The sequence below is a fragment of the Macaca nemestrina genome, chromosome 4 (genome assembly GCF_043159975.1).
Source record: "Macaca nemestrina isolate mMacNem1 chromosome 4, mMacNem.hap1, whole genome shotgun sequence".
Taxonomy (NCBI): Eukaryota; Metazoa; Chordata; class Mammalia; order Primates; family Cercopithecidae; genus Macaca; species Macaca nemestrina.
Window position 1 is genome coordinate 150,024,696 of NC_092128.1, and position 18,080 is coordinate 150,042,775.

At 49.7% G+C, this 18,080-nt stretch overlaps 1 protein-coding gene across 1 annotated transcript in view; it reads left to right on the forward strand.

The window, feature by feature from the left end:
* The first annotated feature begins 23 nt into the window (after nucleotides 1-23).
* The window catches only part of LOC139362648 (radial spoke head 10 homolog B2-like), a 41,979-nt gene continuing 23,922 nt past the window's right edge, over nucleotides 24-18,080 (forward strand). Inside the window, 8 exon segments of the mRNA XM_071094156.1 lie at nucleotides 24-119; nucleotides 4,201-4,539; nucleotides 6,017-6,092; nucleotides 7,136-7,204; nucleotides 11,105-11,278; nucleotides 12,769-12,854; nucleotides 13,947-14,067; nucleotides 14,959-15,135. Of these exon segments, the coding sequence (XP_070950257.1) occupies nucleotides 4,286-4,539; nucleotides 6,017-6,092; nucleotides 7,136-7,204; nucleotides 11,105-11,278; nucleotides 12,769-12,854; nucleotides 13,947-14,067; nucleotides 14,959-15,135 (957 nt within the window). The 5' untranslated portion in view covers nucleotides 24-119; nucleotides 4,201-4,285.

Genomic DNA, 18,080 nt, shown 5'->3' on the forward strand with positions numbered 1-18,080 from the left:
GCACAGGCCGCGCCAGGCGGCGTCCGCGGTTGCCTGGAGACCAGAGCCGGCTCTGGGACGCGGAGAGCCCTGCAACACCTCGCTGGAGCCCGGCGAGGCCTCTGGGCTCCTGGAGCGAGGTGGGCGCCCCAGGCCGCGGTCATGCGTAGCCGGGACAGCGGTGGCGACCGGGTCCTGCTCCTTCCCGGCCGGCCGGACTGACGCGGCCTCCCAGGAGCAGAGCACGTGCGTGATGGGCGAGGAGGGCCTAGGCCGGGCCGACCAGTGCAGGGAGCCCGTTCTTCCCGCCTCACCGTAGACAGGGGAGAGAGATGGCCTCTCCTTAAGCCCGGGAGAACAGAGGAAACATTAGGAAACACGCACTGAGAAACGAAATTGGCTTGATTTGTAGTTCACTTATTTGTAGGTCACTGACAGAGGACCGTAAACCTCGTAGTAAAGGCCCCTCTAAATTTAGAGGTGAGAGCAGCTTGGGCTAGGTGACCCAGGGGCGGCTTCGCTGAGACAGTTGTCGGGCGTGTGAAGGAGCAAGGTAGTGTTTGAAGGAAGAGAGAAAGCTTGGCCGGGCGCGGTGGCTCAGGCCTGTAATCCCAGCACTTTGGGAGGCCGAGACGGGCGGATCACGAGGTCAGGAGATCGAGACCATTCTGGCTAATACGGTGAAATCCCTTCTCTACTAAAAAATACAAAAACCTAGCCGGGCGAGGTGGCGGGCGCCTGTAGTCCCAGCTACTCGGGAGGCTGAGGCAGGAGAATGGCGTAAACCCGGGAGACCGAGCTTGCAGTGAGCTGAGATCCGGCCACTGCACTCCAGCCTGGGTGACAGAGCAAGACTCTGTCTCAAAAAAAAAAAAGGAAAGCTCGTAGTAAAGGCCCCTCTAAATTTAGAGGTGAGAGCAGCTTGGGCTAGGTGACCCAACGGCGGCTTCACTGAGACAGTGGTCGGGGGTGTGAAGGAGCAAGGTAGTGTTTGAAGGAAGAGAGAAAGCTTGGCTGGGCCCGGTGGCTCAGGCCTGTAATCCCAGCACTTTTGGGAGGCCGAGGCGGGAGGATCACCTGAGGTTAGGAGTTCGAGATTAGCCTGGCCAACATGGTGAAACCCCGTCTCTACTGAAAATACAAAAATTAGCCGGGAGTGGTGGCGGGCGCCTGTAATCCCAGCTACTTGGGAGGCTAAGGCAGGAGAATAACTTGAACCTGGGAGGTGGAGGTGGCAGTGAGCCGAGATTGCACCACTGCACTCCAGCCGGGGGACAGAGTGAGACCCTGTCTCCATAAATAAATAATGGAGGAAGAGAGAAGGCTGGAGGTGGGTTCAGCTGGAGGCTGGGGTGGCCAGAGGATGGCATCCAGGAAGAAGAGGGCAAGAAGGGCTCACTGCAGCCGTCGGGCCTATGAAAAGGGACGAGACCTGGCCTTCACCACATGGCTCACCTATGCATCCTGCCTGATGGACCAGGGTGCTTTCGGTGGGGCCAGATTAGGAAAGTCGTGAACTATGGCTTTGAAACCCTGCACCGCAGCTCATATGCCAGACAAGCAAAGATATGCGCTGGAAACGGAGCTCGAGCAACGACGCACTGGAAATACAGCTCAAGCAATGATGCGCTGGACACGCCACTCCAGCACACGGTTCCTTGCTTGTCTCGCATATGAGAGGCGCTCAATCGATGGCAGTGCTAGAGGGAGTAGGAATCCAATGATTTCAAGTTTGAAAACAGGAAAGGGACGAGATAATCACTCAATTTATTGACTTTACTCTGTACCCTGTACTTAGGGATTTTTCTGTGTGTCATCGATTTAATTCTTATGATACAAGGTACTGTTATTTCTATTTGTGAGGCAGAGGAGATTAAGCAACTTGCTTTAGAACACAGCACTTGACCGAGCTCAGTGGCTCATGCCTGCAATCCTAGCACTTTGGGAGGAGAAGGTGGGAAGATTGCTTGAGGCCAGGAGTTCGAAATCAGCCTGGGCAAAACGTAGCAAGACCCCCGTCTCAAAAAAAAAAAAAAAAAAGAAAAGAAAACCGGTGGGTTACAAGCTCACGCTTGTAATCCAAGCACTTTGGGAGGTCAAGGTGGGCAGATCACAAGGTCGGGAGTTTGAGACCAGCCTGACCAACGCAGTGAAACCCCATCTCTACTAAAAATAAAATTAGCTGGGTGTCGGGGCAGGCGCCTGTAATCCCAGCTACACAGGAGGCTGAAGCAGGAGAATCACTTGAACCCAGGAGGCGGAGGTTGCAGTGAGCTGAGATCTTGCCACTGCACTCCAGCCTGGATGACAGGGCTAGACTCTGTCTGGGAAAAAAACAAAAAACAAAAAAAAAACCCAAACACAAAAGTGGGCCAGGCGCCCACACCCAGTGGCTTACGCCTGTAATCCCAGCACTTTGGGAGGCTGAGGCGGGCGGATCACCAAGTCAGGAAATTGAGAACATCCTGGCTAACACGGTGAAACCCTGTCTCTACTAAAAGTACAAAAAAAATTAGCCGGGCGTGGTGGCGGGTGCCTGTAGTCCCAGCTACTCAGGAGGCTGAGGCAGGAGAATGGCGTGAACCCAGGAGGCAGAGGTTGCAGTGAGCCGAGATAGCGATACTGCACTCCAGCCTGCGCAAAAAAACACAGAACTGGTAATGGACAGTGCAGGACCCTGAATCCAGCTCTTGCACACTTTACAATGCTGACCTATAAGGAGAGGGGCTCTTTTTTTTTTTTTTTTTTTTTTGTGAGACAGAGTCTCACTCTGTTGCCCAGGCTGGAGTGCAGTGGCATGATCTCGGCTCACTGCAACCTCCACCTCCTAGGTTCAAGAGATTCTCCTGCCTCAGCCTCCTGAGTAGCTGGGATTACAGGCATGTGCCACCATGCCTGGCTAATTTTTTGTATTTTTAGTAGAGATGGGGTTTCAGCGTGTTAGCCAGGGTGGTCTTGATCTCCTGACATCGTGATCTGCTCATCTCGGCCTCCCAAAGTGCTGGGATTACAGGCATGAGCTAACACCCGGCGGGAGAGGGGCTTTTAAAGTGTGAATTGGCTGCATGCAAGACCTGAGAGGTTAAGTAGCCTTTTTCATGTGTAGGGATACCTTTCAAGAAACCATGCTAGACAATGGTTCCAACTTAAATAATTTTTAGGGCCAGGTGCAGTGGCTCACACCTATAATCCCAGCACTTTGGGTGGCTGAGACAGGTGGATTGCTTGAGCTCAGGAGTTCCAGACCAGCTGGGGCAACATAGCAAGACCCTGTCTCTACAAAAAATTAGCCAGGTGTGGTGATGCATGCCTGTGGTCCCAGCTACTTGGGAGGCTGAGGTGGAAGGATTGCCTGAGCATGGGAGATTGAGGCTGCAGTGAGCCGTGATTGTGTCACTGTGCTCCAACCTGGGTGACAGAGTGAGACTCTGTCTCAAAAATAAAAAAAGTTTGGGGCCAGGCGCGGTGGCTCAAGCCTGTAATCCCAGCACTTTGGGAGGCCGAGACGGGTGGATCACGAGGTCAGCAGATCGAGACCATCCTGGCTAACACGGTGAAACCCCGTCTCTACTAAAAAATACAAAAAACTAGCTGGGCGAGGTGGCGGGCGCCTGTAGTCCCAGCTACTTGGGAGGCCGAGGCAGGAGAATGGTGTAAACCCGGGAGGCGGAGCTTGCAGTGAACTGAGATCCGGCCACTGCACTCCAGCCTGGGCGACATAGCGAGACTCCGTCTCAAAAAAAAAAAAAAAAAGTTTGGGAACAACCAATGCAGTGTTGAGGTTGTATATTTATAAACTGATGGTGCTTGAAACTTGTAATTATTATGATTTTTGAGACAGAGTCTTGCTCTGTTAGACTGGAGTGCAGTGGTGTGATCTCCCGACCTCCCAGGCTCAAGCAGTCCTCCCACCTGAGCCTCCCGAGTAGCTGGGACTACAGGCATGTGCCAACACGCCTGGCTAATTTATTTTTATTTTTTTAGAGAAGGGGCGTCTCACTACGTTGCCTAGGCTGATCTCGACCTCCTGGACTCACATGATCCTCCCGCCTCGGCCTCCCCAAAGTGCTGAGATTGCAGGTGTGAGCCGCCACACCCGGCCCTGATAACTAATTTTTCAGACTTTGGCAGGGGAATGATAATGACATTGTGTTGTAAAACTAAAATTTTAACTACAAATGAAAACCCCAAGTGTTTGGAGATGTAATTTTTATTTTTCAGATAAAACTCATCAGTGCTTTGAAACGAGCAGCTCTGAACCAAAGGAATCATTTGATTCAAGTAACCATTGGATCTTCCCAAGGCAATGGTGAAAGAAAAGAAAAAAACAGACAAAAGAGGGGACAAGTCGGCCCGCTCTCCCTCATCTCTCTCTGATAATCTAGACTTTTCCAAACAAGATGGCAACACCACTAGGCAAGAGATGTCCCCAGCTGGCGTCCCGTTGCTGGGAATGCAGCTTAACGAAGCGAAACCCAAACAAGACCCCCGAAACGGTCAGCAGAATGAAGACGCCACCCAATACGAAGAGTCCATTCTGACCAAACTCATCGTGGAGAGGTGATTTTAATGGGGGTGCCATAGGGTATCACACTGCCAGTCAGGCGGTGTATTTTATTTTATTTTGAGACGGAGTTTCACTGTGTCGTTCAGGCTGGAATGCAGTGGTGCGATCATGGCTCACTGCAACCTCCGCCTCCCGTGTTCAAGCAATTCTCCTGCCTCAGCCTCCTGAGTAGCTGAGATTACAGACGCCCAGCATCACACCCAGCTAATTTTTGTACTTTTAGTAGAGACGGGGTTTTACCATGTTGGCCAGGCTGGTCTCAAACTCCTGACTTCAGGTAAGCCACCTGCCTCAGCCTCCCAAACTGCTGGGATTACAGACATAATCTGTGCCTAGCCTGAAGGTAATTTTATGTATTTAAAAAAATTATTGGGCTGGGCACGGTGGCTCAAGCCTGTAATCCCAGCACTTTGAGAGGCCGAGATGGGCGGATCACGAGGTCAGGAGATCGAGACCATCCTGGCTAACACGGTGAAACCCCGTCTCTACTAAAAAAATACAAAAAAATTAGCTGGGTATGTTGGCGGGCACCTGTAGTCCCAGCTACTCGGGAGATTGAGGCAGGAGAATGGCGTAAATCCGGGAGGCAGAGCTTGCAGTGAGCTGAGATCCAGCCACTGCACTCCAGCCTGGGTGACAGAGCGAGACTCCGTCTCAAAAAAAAAAAAAAAAATTACTGTATTTTAGATTTAGGGGTTTACATGTGCAGGTTACAAGGGCATGTTGTGTGATGCTAAGATTTGGGCTTCTAGTAAGCCCATCACTCAAGTGGCAAATGTAGAGCCCCATGGCATATATATATAGAGAGAGTTTATTGTGGTGAAACATATATAACAAAATGTACTATCTTAATTATTTTAAGTGTGCAATTCAATGGCATTAAGTAAATTCACAGTATTGTACAACCATCTATTAAATAGTAACTCCAGGCCAGGTCCAGTGGTTCAAGCCTGTAATCCAAGCACTTTGGGAGGCTGAGGTGGGCGGATCACTTGAGGTCAGGAGTTTGAGACCAGCCTGGCCAACATGGTGAAACCCCCTCTCTACTGAAAACACAATAATTAGCTGGGCATGGTGACATGCGCCTGTCATCCCAGCTACTCAGGAGACTGAGGCGGGAGAATCACTTGAACGCGGGAGAATCACTTGAACCCGGGAGGCGGAGTTTGCAGTGAGCAGAGATCACGCCACTGTACTCCAGCCTGAATGACAGAGTGAAACTCCGTCTCGAAATAAAACCCAAAAAAACAAAACAAAACAAAACACAAAACCCCAAACTCTTTCATTCCTCATCCCACCTTGAAACCCCTGGTGACCTATTCCACTTTCTAGCTCTGTGTGTGTGTGTGTGTGTGTGTATATATATTTTCGACTTCATTCTTCCCATTACGTAGTTATATATTTTAACCCACTGTCACCTGGGTGTATTCACATTGTTCATTACCTTGAATTCCCTTTATTTCTCTGTAGCTATGAAGGGGAGAAAATTCGTGGGCTGTACGAGGGAAAAGGCTTCGCAGTCTTTCAAGGCGGTTGTACCTATCGTGTGAGTTGCGCGTTTGAGAACCTGCAGGAGGGGGAGGAAGGTGTGGGGTGATGGTCAGAGATTTGCAAATCTTCAGTAAAATCCACTGACGCTTCAAAAGAAATTGGAAGCTCTTCATGCTGATTTTATTCTGAACCCTGATTACCTATTTAAGGTAAAAATAATGCTCAGTATAATACAAGTTATTTTAGATTTGTTTCTTTTCCTGATTATTTTATTTTTTCTTGAGACAGGGTCTCACTGTCACCCAAGCTGGAGTGCAGTGGCACAGTCATAGCTCATTGTGGCCTTGACCTCCTGGAGTCAAAGGATCCTCCCTCCTCAGCCTCTTGAATAGCTGAGACTACAGGCGTGCACTACCACGCCTGGCTAATTAAATTTTTTTTTCTTGGTAGAGACAAGGACTTGCTGTGTTGCCAGGGCTGGTCTTGAACTCCTGGGCACAAGTGATCCTCCTGCCTCAGACTCCTAAAGTGCTGGGATTGCACGTGTGAGCCCCCACACCCAGTTGAGAACACATTTTTGTAGCTGAGGTCATCCTTAGGTCATGAAGATGAGGACCTCTTAGATCCTTTTTAGAGAAGGATGGATCCCAACGTGGAGCCAGCTCAAAGTAGGACTCAGTAGGACGCAGCTGCTGCTGAGTGCGCAGACAAGCATCTTCACACACGGGAAACTGGGATAAGGCAGCTGTGGGAGACCATCATCAGCGGCCGGCCAGGCGCGGTGGCTCTTGCCTATAATCCCAGCACTTTGGGAGGCCAAGGTGGGCGTGTTGCTTGAGCTCAGGATTGCAAGACCAGCCTGGCCAACACAGTGAAATCCCATCTCTACAAAAAATACAAAAACTAGCTGGGCATGGTGGTGGATGCCTGTAGTCCCAGCTACTCGGGAGGCTGAAGTGGGAGGATTGCTGGAGCCTGGGAGGTCGAGGCTGTAGTGAGCTATGATCACACCACTGCACTCCAGCCTGGGTGACAGAACCAGACCCCATCTCAAATGTCAGCTGCATTCTAAGCATTTGTCGTTGCTTTGTTTTGAAGGGTATGTTTTCAGAAGGACTCATGCATGGACAAGGGACTTATATTTGGGCCGATGGATTAAAATGCGAGGTGAGGCATATAACCAGTTATAGTTCTAAACTGTGATTGTTGGATGGAACAATCAGTTTCCCACAATTGAACAGACTGTTTTCGTGGATGTAATTCAGCATATAGGTTAAGAGAAATTCACAAAATCAGAGGATCTAGTAATTCATGACAGCACCGGACCCAGAAGGAATTGTTACTGGTTCCATTTGTGTGTTCTAGAGGTATTCCACGCCTTCTCAGCACAGAGAGCACACAAACATGTATGCAGCTTGTCCTACTTTTTTTTTTTTTTTTGGAGACAGGGTCTTGCTGTTCTGCCCAGGCTGGAGTACAGTGGTGCAATCATGACTCACGGCAGCCTGGACCTTCTGTAGCCTGTCTTGCTTTTCACACACACACACAGTTTATTACACACTCTCTTTGGCACATTTACTTAGTTAGTCTGACATGGGGTCTTGCTCTGTCACCCAGGCTGAAGTGCAGTGGTGAGATCATGACTCACGGCAGCCTCAAACTCCCAGGCTCAAGCGATCCTCTTGGCTCAGCCTGCTGAGTAGCTGAGACTACAGGTGTGCTCCACGGCGCCCGGCTAATTTATTTTTACTTTTTTTTTTTTTTTGTAGAGACAGGGTCTTGCTGTGTTGCCCAGGCTGGTCTCGAACCCCTGGGCTTAAGCGATCCTCCCACATCGGCCTCCCAAAGTGTTGGGGATTATAGGCGTGAGCCACCGCACCTGGCCTGTACGTTTAATTTTGAGATGAAACCATATCCATGGATGCAGACCTGTTTTTACTGGCTGCGTGTATTCCATTATGTGGCGTTCATTTCACCTGTCTTGCAGGGTTGAGGAGAATGTGTATTTTTAAACGGACTGCAAGGACCAAATTGTTCTCCAAGGGATTGTACCAGGCTCAATTCCCACCCACAAAGTGAGTGAGCGCCTGAAATGCTATTCTAAAATTCTCAAATGCAGAGTTGCTAACAGATGGTGTTTATAAATGGTAATGATGACATTTAAAACACATGCGCATAATGCACTTATTCAAATAACACCCAGGCAATGATGGAGTCAAGTTTGGGCCGGGAAGCCAACTGCAGCTGGGCGGTGAGAGGAGCAGGGAGAGAGAGGGAGGGACTGGCCCTCACTGGCGGGGCGAGGAGGATCTCCAAGTTTCAGGGGAGCCTGAGGATTGGGCCCCCACCTTGGATTCATGCCAACTCCCTTCCCATGGGACAGCGACTGACATGCAAGGTTTCTGGTCCTTATTTTATTCTATTTATTTTATTTTATTTTTGAGACAGAGTCTTGCTCTGTCGCCCAGGCTGGAGTGCAGTGGCGGGATCTCGGCTCACCGCAACCTCCACCTCCTGGGTTCAAGCAATTCTCCTGCCAGAGTAGCTGGGATTACAGACACGCGCCACCACGCCCGGCTAATTTTTGTATTTTTAGTAGAGACGGGGTTTCGCCATGTTGGCCAGGCTGGTCTCAAACCCCTGACTTCAGGTCATCTGCCCACCTCAGCCTCCCAAAGTGCAGGGATTACAGGCGTGAGCCACCGCGCCGGGCCAATTTCTGGTCTTTAAATGGCGATTTACCAAGAACCCCCCTGTGCCTCATTGTCTCGGGAAACTCTCGGCAGGTGGGGAGGTGGTTTTTGCAGGCTCAGATCCCCACTCCAGCGCAGTCGGGGGCTTCTGGGCAGGACTCCGGGGTCTCCTAGAAGCATCCTCAGAGAGAGGCCGGCTGGCCACATGGGTCCTGGCTAGTGGTCAGGCCAGGCTGTGCTGCCCCTTTTCTCTGCTGACTTGGCTGCATCCAGGGAGTTCGGGTTCCTGGAAGAGGACCCGACGCTGCTGCGTGGTGTGCAGGTGCTGCCTGCTGCCCACTCAGATGTCCTGGGCAGAGCGGGTTCCCTAGCAGGTGCCCCTGGGGCAGGCTGTTGACTGACTTGTTTACAGAATATTTTGATGACCTGTGGCAGAAAGAGGGATTGTCTGACCGGGCGCGGTGGCTCATGCCTGTAATCCCAGCACTTTGGGAGGCCGAAGCAGGCAGATCACCTGAGGTCAGGAGTTTGAGACCAGCCTGGCCAATATGGTGAAACCCCGTCTCTACTAAAACTACAAAAATGTGCTGCGCGTGGTGGTGGGCGCCAGTAATCCCAGCTACTCGGGAGGCTGAGGTGGGAGAATTGCTCAAACCTGGGAGGCAAAGTTTGCAGTGAGCCGAGACTGCACCATCGCACTCAGCCTGGGCAACAAGAGCAATCCTCCCTCTTGGGGAAAAAAAAAAAAGGAAAAAGAAAGAGGGACTTCCCCAGTCATCACTAAGCCTGGAGGGAACAGTGAATTCACTTCCTTCGAGCAGGGTTTTTTTTTTTTTTTTTCCTCCATTAGACACAGGATCTTGCTCTGTCGCCCAGGCTGGAATGCAGTGGTCATAGTTCACTGCAGCCTCAACCTCCTGGGCTCAACAGATCCTCTCACCTCAGCACCCCCAAAGTGCTGGGATTATAGGCGTGCACCACTGCACCTTGGTGGCACGCACCTGTAGTCCCAGCTACTTGGGAGGCCAAGGTGGGAGGATCACTTGAGGCTGGGAGTTTGAGACCAGACCAGCCTGGGCAACATAGAGAAACCCCATCTCCACAAAATATTTAAAAATTAGTGAGGCTTGTGGCACACACACGCCTGTAGTGCAGCTATTTGGGGGGCTGTGGTGGGAGGATCACTTGAGCCCGGGAGGTCGAGGCTGCAGTGAGCTGTGATTGTGCCGCTGCACTCCAACCTAGGTGACAGAGTGAGACCCTGTCTCAAAAAAAAAAAAAAAAAAAAAAAGGCCGGGCGCGGTGGCTCAAGCCTGTAATCCCAGCACTTTGGGAGGCCGAGACGGGCGGATCACGAGGTCAGGAGATCAAGACCATCCTGGCGAACACGGTGAAACCCCGTCTCTACTAAAAAAATACAAAAAAAACTAGCTGGGCGAGGTGGCGGGCGCCTGTAGTCCCAGCTACTCGGGAGGCTGAGGCAGGAGAATGGCGTAAACCCGGGAGGCGGAGCTTGCAGTGAGCTGAGATCCGGCCACTGCACTCCAGCCTGGGCCACAGAGCCAGACTCCCTCTCAAAAAAAAAAAAAAAAAAGGCGGGCATGATGGCTCACGCCTGTTAATCCCAGCACTTTGGGAGGCTGAGGCAGATGGAACACCTGAGCTCAGGAGTTCGAGACCAGCCTGGCCAACATGGCAAAACCCCATTTGTACTAAAAATACAAAAAAATCAGCAGGGCGTGGTGGTGGGCGCCTGTAATCCCAGCTACTTTAGAGGCTGAGGCAGGAGAATTGCTTGAACCCAGGAGGCAGAGGTTGCAGTGAGCCGAGATGGCACCATCGTACTCCAGTCTGGGCAACAGAGTGAGCTCTGTCTCAAAAATAAAAACAAAAACAAATTAAATAAATAAAATATTTTTCTAGAGACGGGTCTCCCTACGTTGCCCAGGCTGGCCTCAAATTCCTGGCCTCAAGCAGTCCTCCCCCCACGGTCTCCCAAAGTGCTGTGATTACAGGCGTGAGCCACTGTGCTCTGCCAAGGTGGGTTCTAAGAATTCGAAGTTCCCCGGGTCAGGATTGGAAGCCAGTGACTTTCCAACGTCACCTGCTCGCTCCTTCGAGCTGGGTCGACCTGCAAACTCCCAGATATTTCCTCCTGCCTGAGCTTCCGCCCAGTGGTCGGGTCGGATGAGAGAGGATGGGAAATGCAGACAAGGAAGAGAGAGAATGCGAGGGGGATGTTCAGTGCGTGTCCACAAGAGAGGCAAGAACAGAGTCAGAGGTCAGGCAGCTCCTGGAACCGCCCACAGGACTAGGGATTCCCGCCCCCGCCCCCAGCGCTTCCTTCTGTCACCCCATGGCCGTTCTGCTTCAGGGCGACTTTGTGAAGAACGTCCCGATGAACCACGGCGTGTACACGTGGCCGGACGGCAGCATGTACGAAGGCAAAGTGGTCAACGGCATGAGGAACGGGTTCGGGATGTTCAAGTGCAGCACCCAGCGCGTGTCCTACATCGGCCACTGGTGCAATGGCAGGCGGCATGGGAAGGTGGGCGGGGCGGCTCCGTGGAGGGCAGGGGAGGGGCTGGGCGGCCACATGGAGACAGAAGGGGGTAGGGGCTAGCGGCGCTGTCCAGGGCATATTCACTTTTTGTTTATTGAGGTGAAATTCACATCGTGTAAATTAAGCATTTTATTAATTTTTTTTTTTTTTTTTTTTGAGAGGGAGTCTGTCACCGAGGCTGGGGTGCAGTGGCGCGATCTCGGTTCACTGCAACCTCCGCCTCCTGGGTTCAAGCAATTCTCCTGCCTCAGCCTCCCGAGTTGCTGGGACTACAGGTGTGCACCACCACGCCCAGCTAGTTTTTGTATTTTTAGTAGAGACAGGGTTTTGCCATGTTGGCCAGGATGGTCTCAAACTCCTGACCTCAAGTGATCCACCCGCCTCGGCCTCCCAAAGTGCTGGGATTACAGGCGTGCGCCACTGTGCCTGGACATATGCAGGCTTTAATAGGCTATTTATTGAGATGTGTTGTTGTTATGTGTGTGTGTGTGTTAGCTTACACAGATTGCTTGAGCCATATTGGAGGGATTGGGCACAGTGACTTCCAGACAGCAGCATCTGAATGGTTGCAGGAAGGAATGAGTTTGCCTGATCGTGAGAGAGAAGATAGAAACGTTCTCTCTCTGTTTCTGTCTCTCACACACACAGATAAACCTGTGAAAAAACCTTTTGAGGCTTTTCAGTGTAGATCAAACAAAGGGTACACTATGCTCACTTACACTTGGAGGCAGTAAAATGAGTAGGATGTCCAAATGGCTAAAACAACAATGGTTCTGGTGCCTAGGAGAGAGTGACCTTCCGTTACATGGAAGGCTCAACTGTTCACTCCAAGTGGCAACAGACAGGATTTCTTTAGGTACTTAATTGACTAATAGTTACTGGATATAATGAATAGACTTGAATATGATGAGTGCAGTCATTCTGTGCCGTAATATGACACTTTTTATTTTATTTTATTTTGAGGCGGAGTCTCGCTCTATTGCCCAGGCTGGAGTGCAGTGTGGCACGATCTGGGCTCACTGCAACCTCTGTCTCCCAGGTTCAAGCGATTCTCCTGCCTCAGCCTCCCAAGTAGCTGGATTACAGGCGTGTGCCACCACACCCGGCTAATTTTTGTATTTTTAGTAGAGACGGGATTTCACCATGTTGGCCAGACAGATCTCGAACTCCTGACCTTGTGATCCGCCCACCTTGGCCTCCCAAAGTGCTGGGATTACAGACGTGAGCCACCGTGCCTGGCCAATAAGGCACTTTATTAAGGTGAAATTGATTTGTGACATTATCTCATTTCCCCTTGTGTAGCAGTTTTACCATTTTCTTGACAGCAAAACAGAAAAATAACAGGATATATGTCTTGCTTACATATGGCATTGACCTCTGTGTAGGTTCTAGTTTTTAAGTTGATATCCTTACATTTGACAAAGCGTTTGTGTCGTGAGGTTTGATGGTTATGAAGATGATATTATTTGTTTCAGGGCTCCATTTATTACAATCAAGAGGGTACGTGTTGGCACAAGGGAGACTGGGTGCAAAACATCAAAAAGGGCTGGGGAATAAGATGGTAGGTATGACTATGGCCGCGCTTGGGGTATGGGCAAAGAAGTGTTTGTGGGCCCAAATAATGTTCACTTTGGATATTTAAAAGTAAGGTGCAAAAGTTGCGCAGAACATTTTCTCTCTAAGCATAGTGAATTTTTTTTTTTTTTTTGAGACGCAGTCTCGCTCTGTCACCCAGGCTGGAGTGCAGTGGTGCCATCTCGGCTCACTGCAACCTCCACCTTCTGGGTTTAAGCAATTCTCCTGCCATGATCGCACCACCGCACTCCAGCCTGAGTGACACAGTGAGATCCCATCTCAAAAACTGGCCAAATATTAACTAATCATGATACAATAGGGAATTATTAAAAGATTTAAAAAACCTGGCTCTTACCCACTTTGTCACCTTATTAAATAGTCAGAAGGTTTAATAAAGTGACTCATTCTGCTCCCTTAGGACCTCATGCCTACCTATCTATCTATCGATCTATGGATCTGCCTACCTACCTATCTATTTATTTGACAGTCTCACTCTGTTGCCCAGGCTCGAATGCAGTGGCATGATCTTGGCTCATTGCAACCTCCACCTTCTGAGTTCAAGCGATTCTCCTGCCTCAGCCTCCCGAGTAGCTGGGATTACAGGTGCCCACCACCATGCCCGGCTAATTTTTGTTTTTTGTTTTTGTTTTCGAGATGGAATTTTGCTCTTGTTGCCCAGGCTGGAGTGCAATGGTGCAATCTCAGCTCACCGCAACCTCTACCTCCTGGGTTCAAGCAATTCTCCTGCCTTAGCCTCTCAAGTAGCTGGGATTACAGGCATGCGCCACCACGCCTGGCTAATTTTGTATTTTTAGTAGAGAGGGGGTTTCTCCTTATTAGTCAGGTTGGTCTCGAACTCCTCACCTCAGGGGATCCTCCAGCCTCGGCCTCCCAAAGTGCTGGGATTCCAGGCGTGAGCCACCGCGCCCAGCCTGAATTTAAATACAGAGAAGATTGTATAGGTACAAGGGGTAGATTTCTTCAAAGGAGCTCAAGGGGAGTGTTTAAAAGAATGTCTTAAAGGTAAACATTGTGTAGGAGGTAACTGATTGCTTTTCTTCGGTTTCTTTCATCCTAGTTATAAATCTGGAAATATATACAAAGGCCAGTGGGAAGACAACATGCGCCACAGGGAGGGGAGGATGAGGTGGCTGACCGCCAACGAAGAGTACACCGGGCGGTGGGAAAGGGGCCTCCAGGTACGCCCGGGCAGGGGAGCAGTTTATACCCAGAGGTGGACACTCCACCGATTCTCAACACATGTATTATGTCTTTTCGGGTTTTTTTTTTTTTTTTTTTTTTTGAGACAGTCTCTCTCTCTCTGTCGCCCAGGCTGGAGTGCAGTGATGCAATCTCGGCTCACTGCAGCCTCTACCTCCCAGGTTCAAGCAGTTCTCCTGCCTCAGCCTCTGGAGTAGCTGAGATTACAGGCACCCGCCACCATGACCTGGCTAATTGTTGTTTTTGTATTTTTAGTAGGGATGGGGTTTCACCATGTTGACCAGGTTGGATTCGAACTCCTGACCTCAATGATCTGCATGCCTCAGCCTCCTAAGGTGCTAGAATTACAGGCATGAGCCACCACACCCAGCCTGTTTGTTTGTTTTTAGAGACAGAGTCTTGCTCTGTTGCCCAGGCTGGAGTGCAGTAGCGTGATCTCAGCTCACTGCAGCCTCCACCTCTTGGGTTCAAGCAATTCTCCTGCCTCAGCCTCTGGAGTAGCTGAGATTACAGGCACCCACCACCAAGGCCCGGCTAATTTGTTTTTTTTTTTTTTTTTGTATTTTTAGTAGAGACGGGTTTTCACCATGTTGGCCAGGCTGGTCTCGAACTCCTTTGTATCTAAGCTGAGGGGCAGGTGTTATTTCTGTTTTACGGATGAGGAACTTACAGGGCTTAAATCATCTGCCTTAGTTCGAAAGACTCGTTAATAAGCAGCTGAGCTGAAATTGAACCCAAGTCTGTGCGGCTCCAGAGTCCAAGTTCTTTGCCCTTTCCAGTTTTCATTGCATTTATCATAATTTTGAGGGGATTCGGGTAAAGAGAGAAACTGCTTTGCGCATGTCTCATGGCCGTCTGCTTTTTTTCAGAATGGCTTTGGAACACACATGTGGTTTCTAAAGAGAATCCCCAGTTCCCAGTATCCCTTGAGAAATGAATACATAGGGGAGTTTGTAAACGGACATCGTCATGGACGTGGCAAGTTTTATCACGCCAGTGGAGCCGTGTATGACGGAGAATGGGTTTCCAACAAGAAACATGGCACGGTGAGTACAGACCTGGGAAGATTGCATTTCAAACAATGATGGAAAGCCATTGAAATGATGTAAAGCCATTGACATGTCCCAGTATAATTGCAGATTTGTCTATTTCTGCTTTCAGTTCTGTCAATTTCGCTTCATATATTTGAAGTTTGTTGTTCGGGGCGCACACGTGGAGGGTCATTATGCATTGGTGCTCTGGCTCTTTTGATCATCACGTAATTTCCTATTAACCCTGCTAATTTTCTTTCTTTCTGAGACGCAGTCTTGCTCTGTTGCCCAGGCTGGAGTACAGTGGTGCGATCTCAGCTCACTACAACCTCCGCTTCCCGGGTTCAAGTGATTCTCCTTCCTCAGACTCATGAGTAGCTGGGATTACAGGTGCAGGCCACCATGCCTGGCTAATTTTTGTATTTTTAGTAGAGACCGGGTTTCGTCTTGTTGGCCAGGCTGGTCTCGAACTCCTGGCCTCAAGTGATCTGCCCACCTCAGCCTCCCAGGGTGCTGGGATTACAGGTGTGAGCCACCACACCTAGCCAACCCTGGTAATTTTTATTTCTCTGAGGTCTATTTTGTCTGTGGTAAATATAGGCACTCTAGATACCTTTTTAATTTTAATTGTGGTAAAGTACACATAAGATTTACCATCTTAATCATTTCTAAGTGCACAGTCCAGTGGCATGAAGTACATTCGCATTGTTGTGCCACCATCACCATCCATCTACAGAACTCTTTTAGACAAAAGGCATGTCATTCTCTATTAAATTGCATTATCTGGCCGGGCGCGGTGGCTCAAGCCTGTAATCCCAGCACTTTGGGAGGCCGAGGCGGGCGGATCACAAGGTCAGGAGATCGAGACCACAGTGAAACCCCGTCTCTACTAAAAATACAAAAAATTAGCCGGGCGCGGTGGCGGGCGCCTGTAGTCCCAGCTACTCAGGAGGCTGAGGCAGGAGAATGGCGGGAACCCGGGAGGCGGAGCTTGCAGTGAGCCGAGATCGCGCCACTGCACTCCAGCCTGGGCAACAGCGTGAGACTCCGTCTCAAAAAAAAAATAAATAAATAAAATAAAATAAAATAAAATAAATAAATTGCATTATCTATTTTATATAGGATAACTTACTGTTTTGCTAAGGTGATTACATGACTTTTTTTCTTTTTCTTTTTTTTTTTTTGAGACAGAGTTTCACTCTGTCACCCAGGCTGGAGTGCAGTGGCGCGATCTCGGCTCACTGCAACCTCCGCCTCCCGGTTCAAGTGATTCTTGTGCCTCAGCCACTAGAGTAGCTGGGATTACACGTGTGCGCCACCACGCCCGGCTCTTTTTTTTTTTTTTTAAGTAGTTTCAGGGGTTTTGCCACGTTTGCCAAGCTGGTCTCCTGGTCTCAAGTGATCCTCCCGCCTTTGCCTCCCAAAGTGCTGGGATTACAGGCATGAGCCACTGTGCCCAGCAAAATATTTTCAGTGGTCACTGATTTCCTGTATATTTAGTGGTTATTTAATCAGTTTTTGGGGTGTGTGTGTGTGTGTGTGTGTGTGTGTGCGCGCGTAAGAGGGTGGTTTTAGTTTGCCAGTAACAGACAATCTACTGTTGTCTGCCATGTGTAATACAGAATACTGTAGGCTTCAAGGTTGGTTTAATTCAGCATCTCAGAGCTGTTAGGATTTCTCTTCCATCTATCCACGATACCTCCCACCATGTCACTTTCACCCTTGTGTTTTTCTTCCCTCGTGATTGCAAGTTGGCTGCTGTGGTTCCAGCCTTCACATCCGCATACCATACTAACTAGAAGAAAAGGAGGAACTTTTGATAGAAGCTCTCTAAAAAGGTCTTTCACTTCACAGAGCCAAATAGGGTCATTTGCCCACTTCTGAATCAGTAACTGACTATTGGCCTGGGTTTGACAAATCTCAGGGAGTCTTGGCCAGGCATGGTGGCTCAGGCCTGTAATCCCAGCCCTTTGGGAGGCTGAAGTGGACGGATCAGTTGAGGTCAGGAGTTTGAGACCAGCCTGGCCAACATGATGAAACCCCCATCTCTACTAAAACGACAAAAATTAGCTGGGCGTGGTGGTGCACGCACATAATCCCAGCCACTCAGGAGGCTGAGGAAGGAGAATTGCTTGAACCCAGGAAGCGGAGGTTGCAGTGAGTCAAGATTGTGCTACTCACTCCAGCCTGAGTGACACCAAGGCTCCGTCTCAAAAAAAAAAAAAAAAAGGCCAGATACTGTGGCTCACACCTGTAATCCTAGCACTTTGGGAGGCCAAGGTGGGTGGATCACGAGGTCAGGAGATCGAGACCATCCTGGCTAACATGGTGAATCCCCGTCTCTACTAAAAATACAAAAAAATTAGCCTGGCGTGGTGGCGGGCGCCTGTAGTCCCAGCTACTCAGGAGGCTGAGGCAGGAGAATCATTTGAACCTGGGAGGCAGAGGTTGCAGTGAGGTGAGATCATGCCACTGCACTCCAGCCTGGGCCACAGAGTGAGACTCCGTCTCAAAAAAAAAAAAAAAAGGGAGTCTCTTGTGTGTGATGGGTATTCTGCTGGTTACTAGCCTAGTTTAATAAGACACATTCTGTGGCCTAAAGGTGCTTAAAGTTGGGGAAAGATTGTGGGGGAGATAGAGGGGAGGAGGAGAAATAGGAGAAGGAGGAAGAGAGAGAGAACTTACACAGTGCGTGAGACCCAGGAGCCTGACTGTATGTGGAGTAAGTGTGTATTTTCACAACAAAAAACTCCAAACTCTTGAAAAAACTATCGATGTACATATACCCATGTTTTTCTTTCTATCTTTTTTTTTTTGAGACAGAGTCTCACTCTGTTACCCATGCTGGAGTGCAGCGGCGCAATCTCGGCTCACTGCAACCTCTGCCTCCCAGGTTCAAGCAATTCTCCTGCCTCAGCCTCCTGAGTAGCTGGGATGACAGGTGCCTGCCACCATGCCCG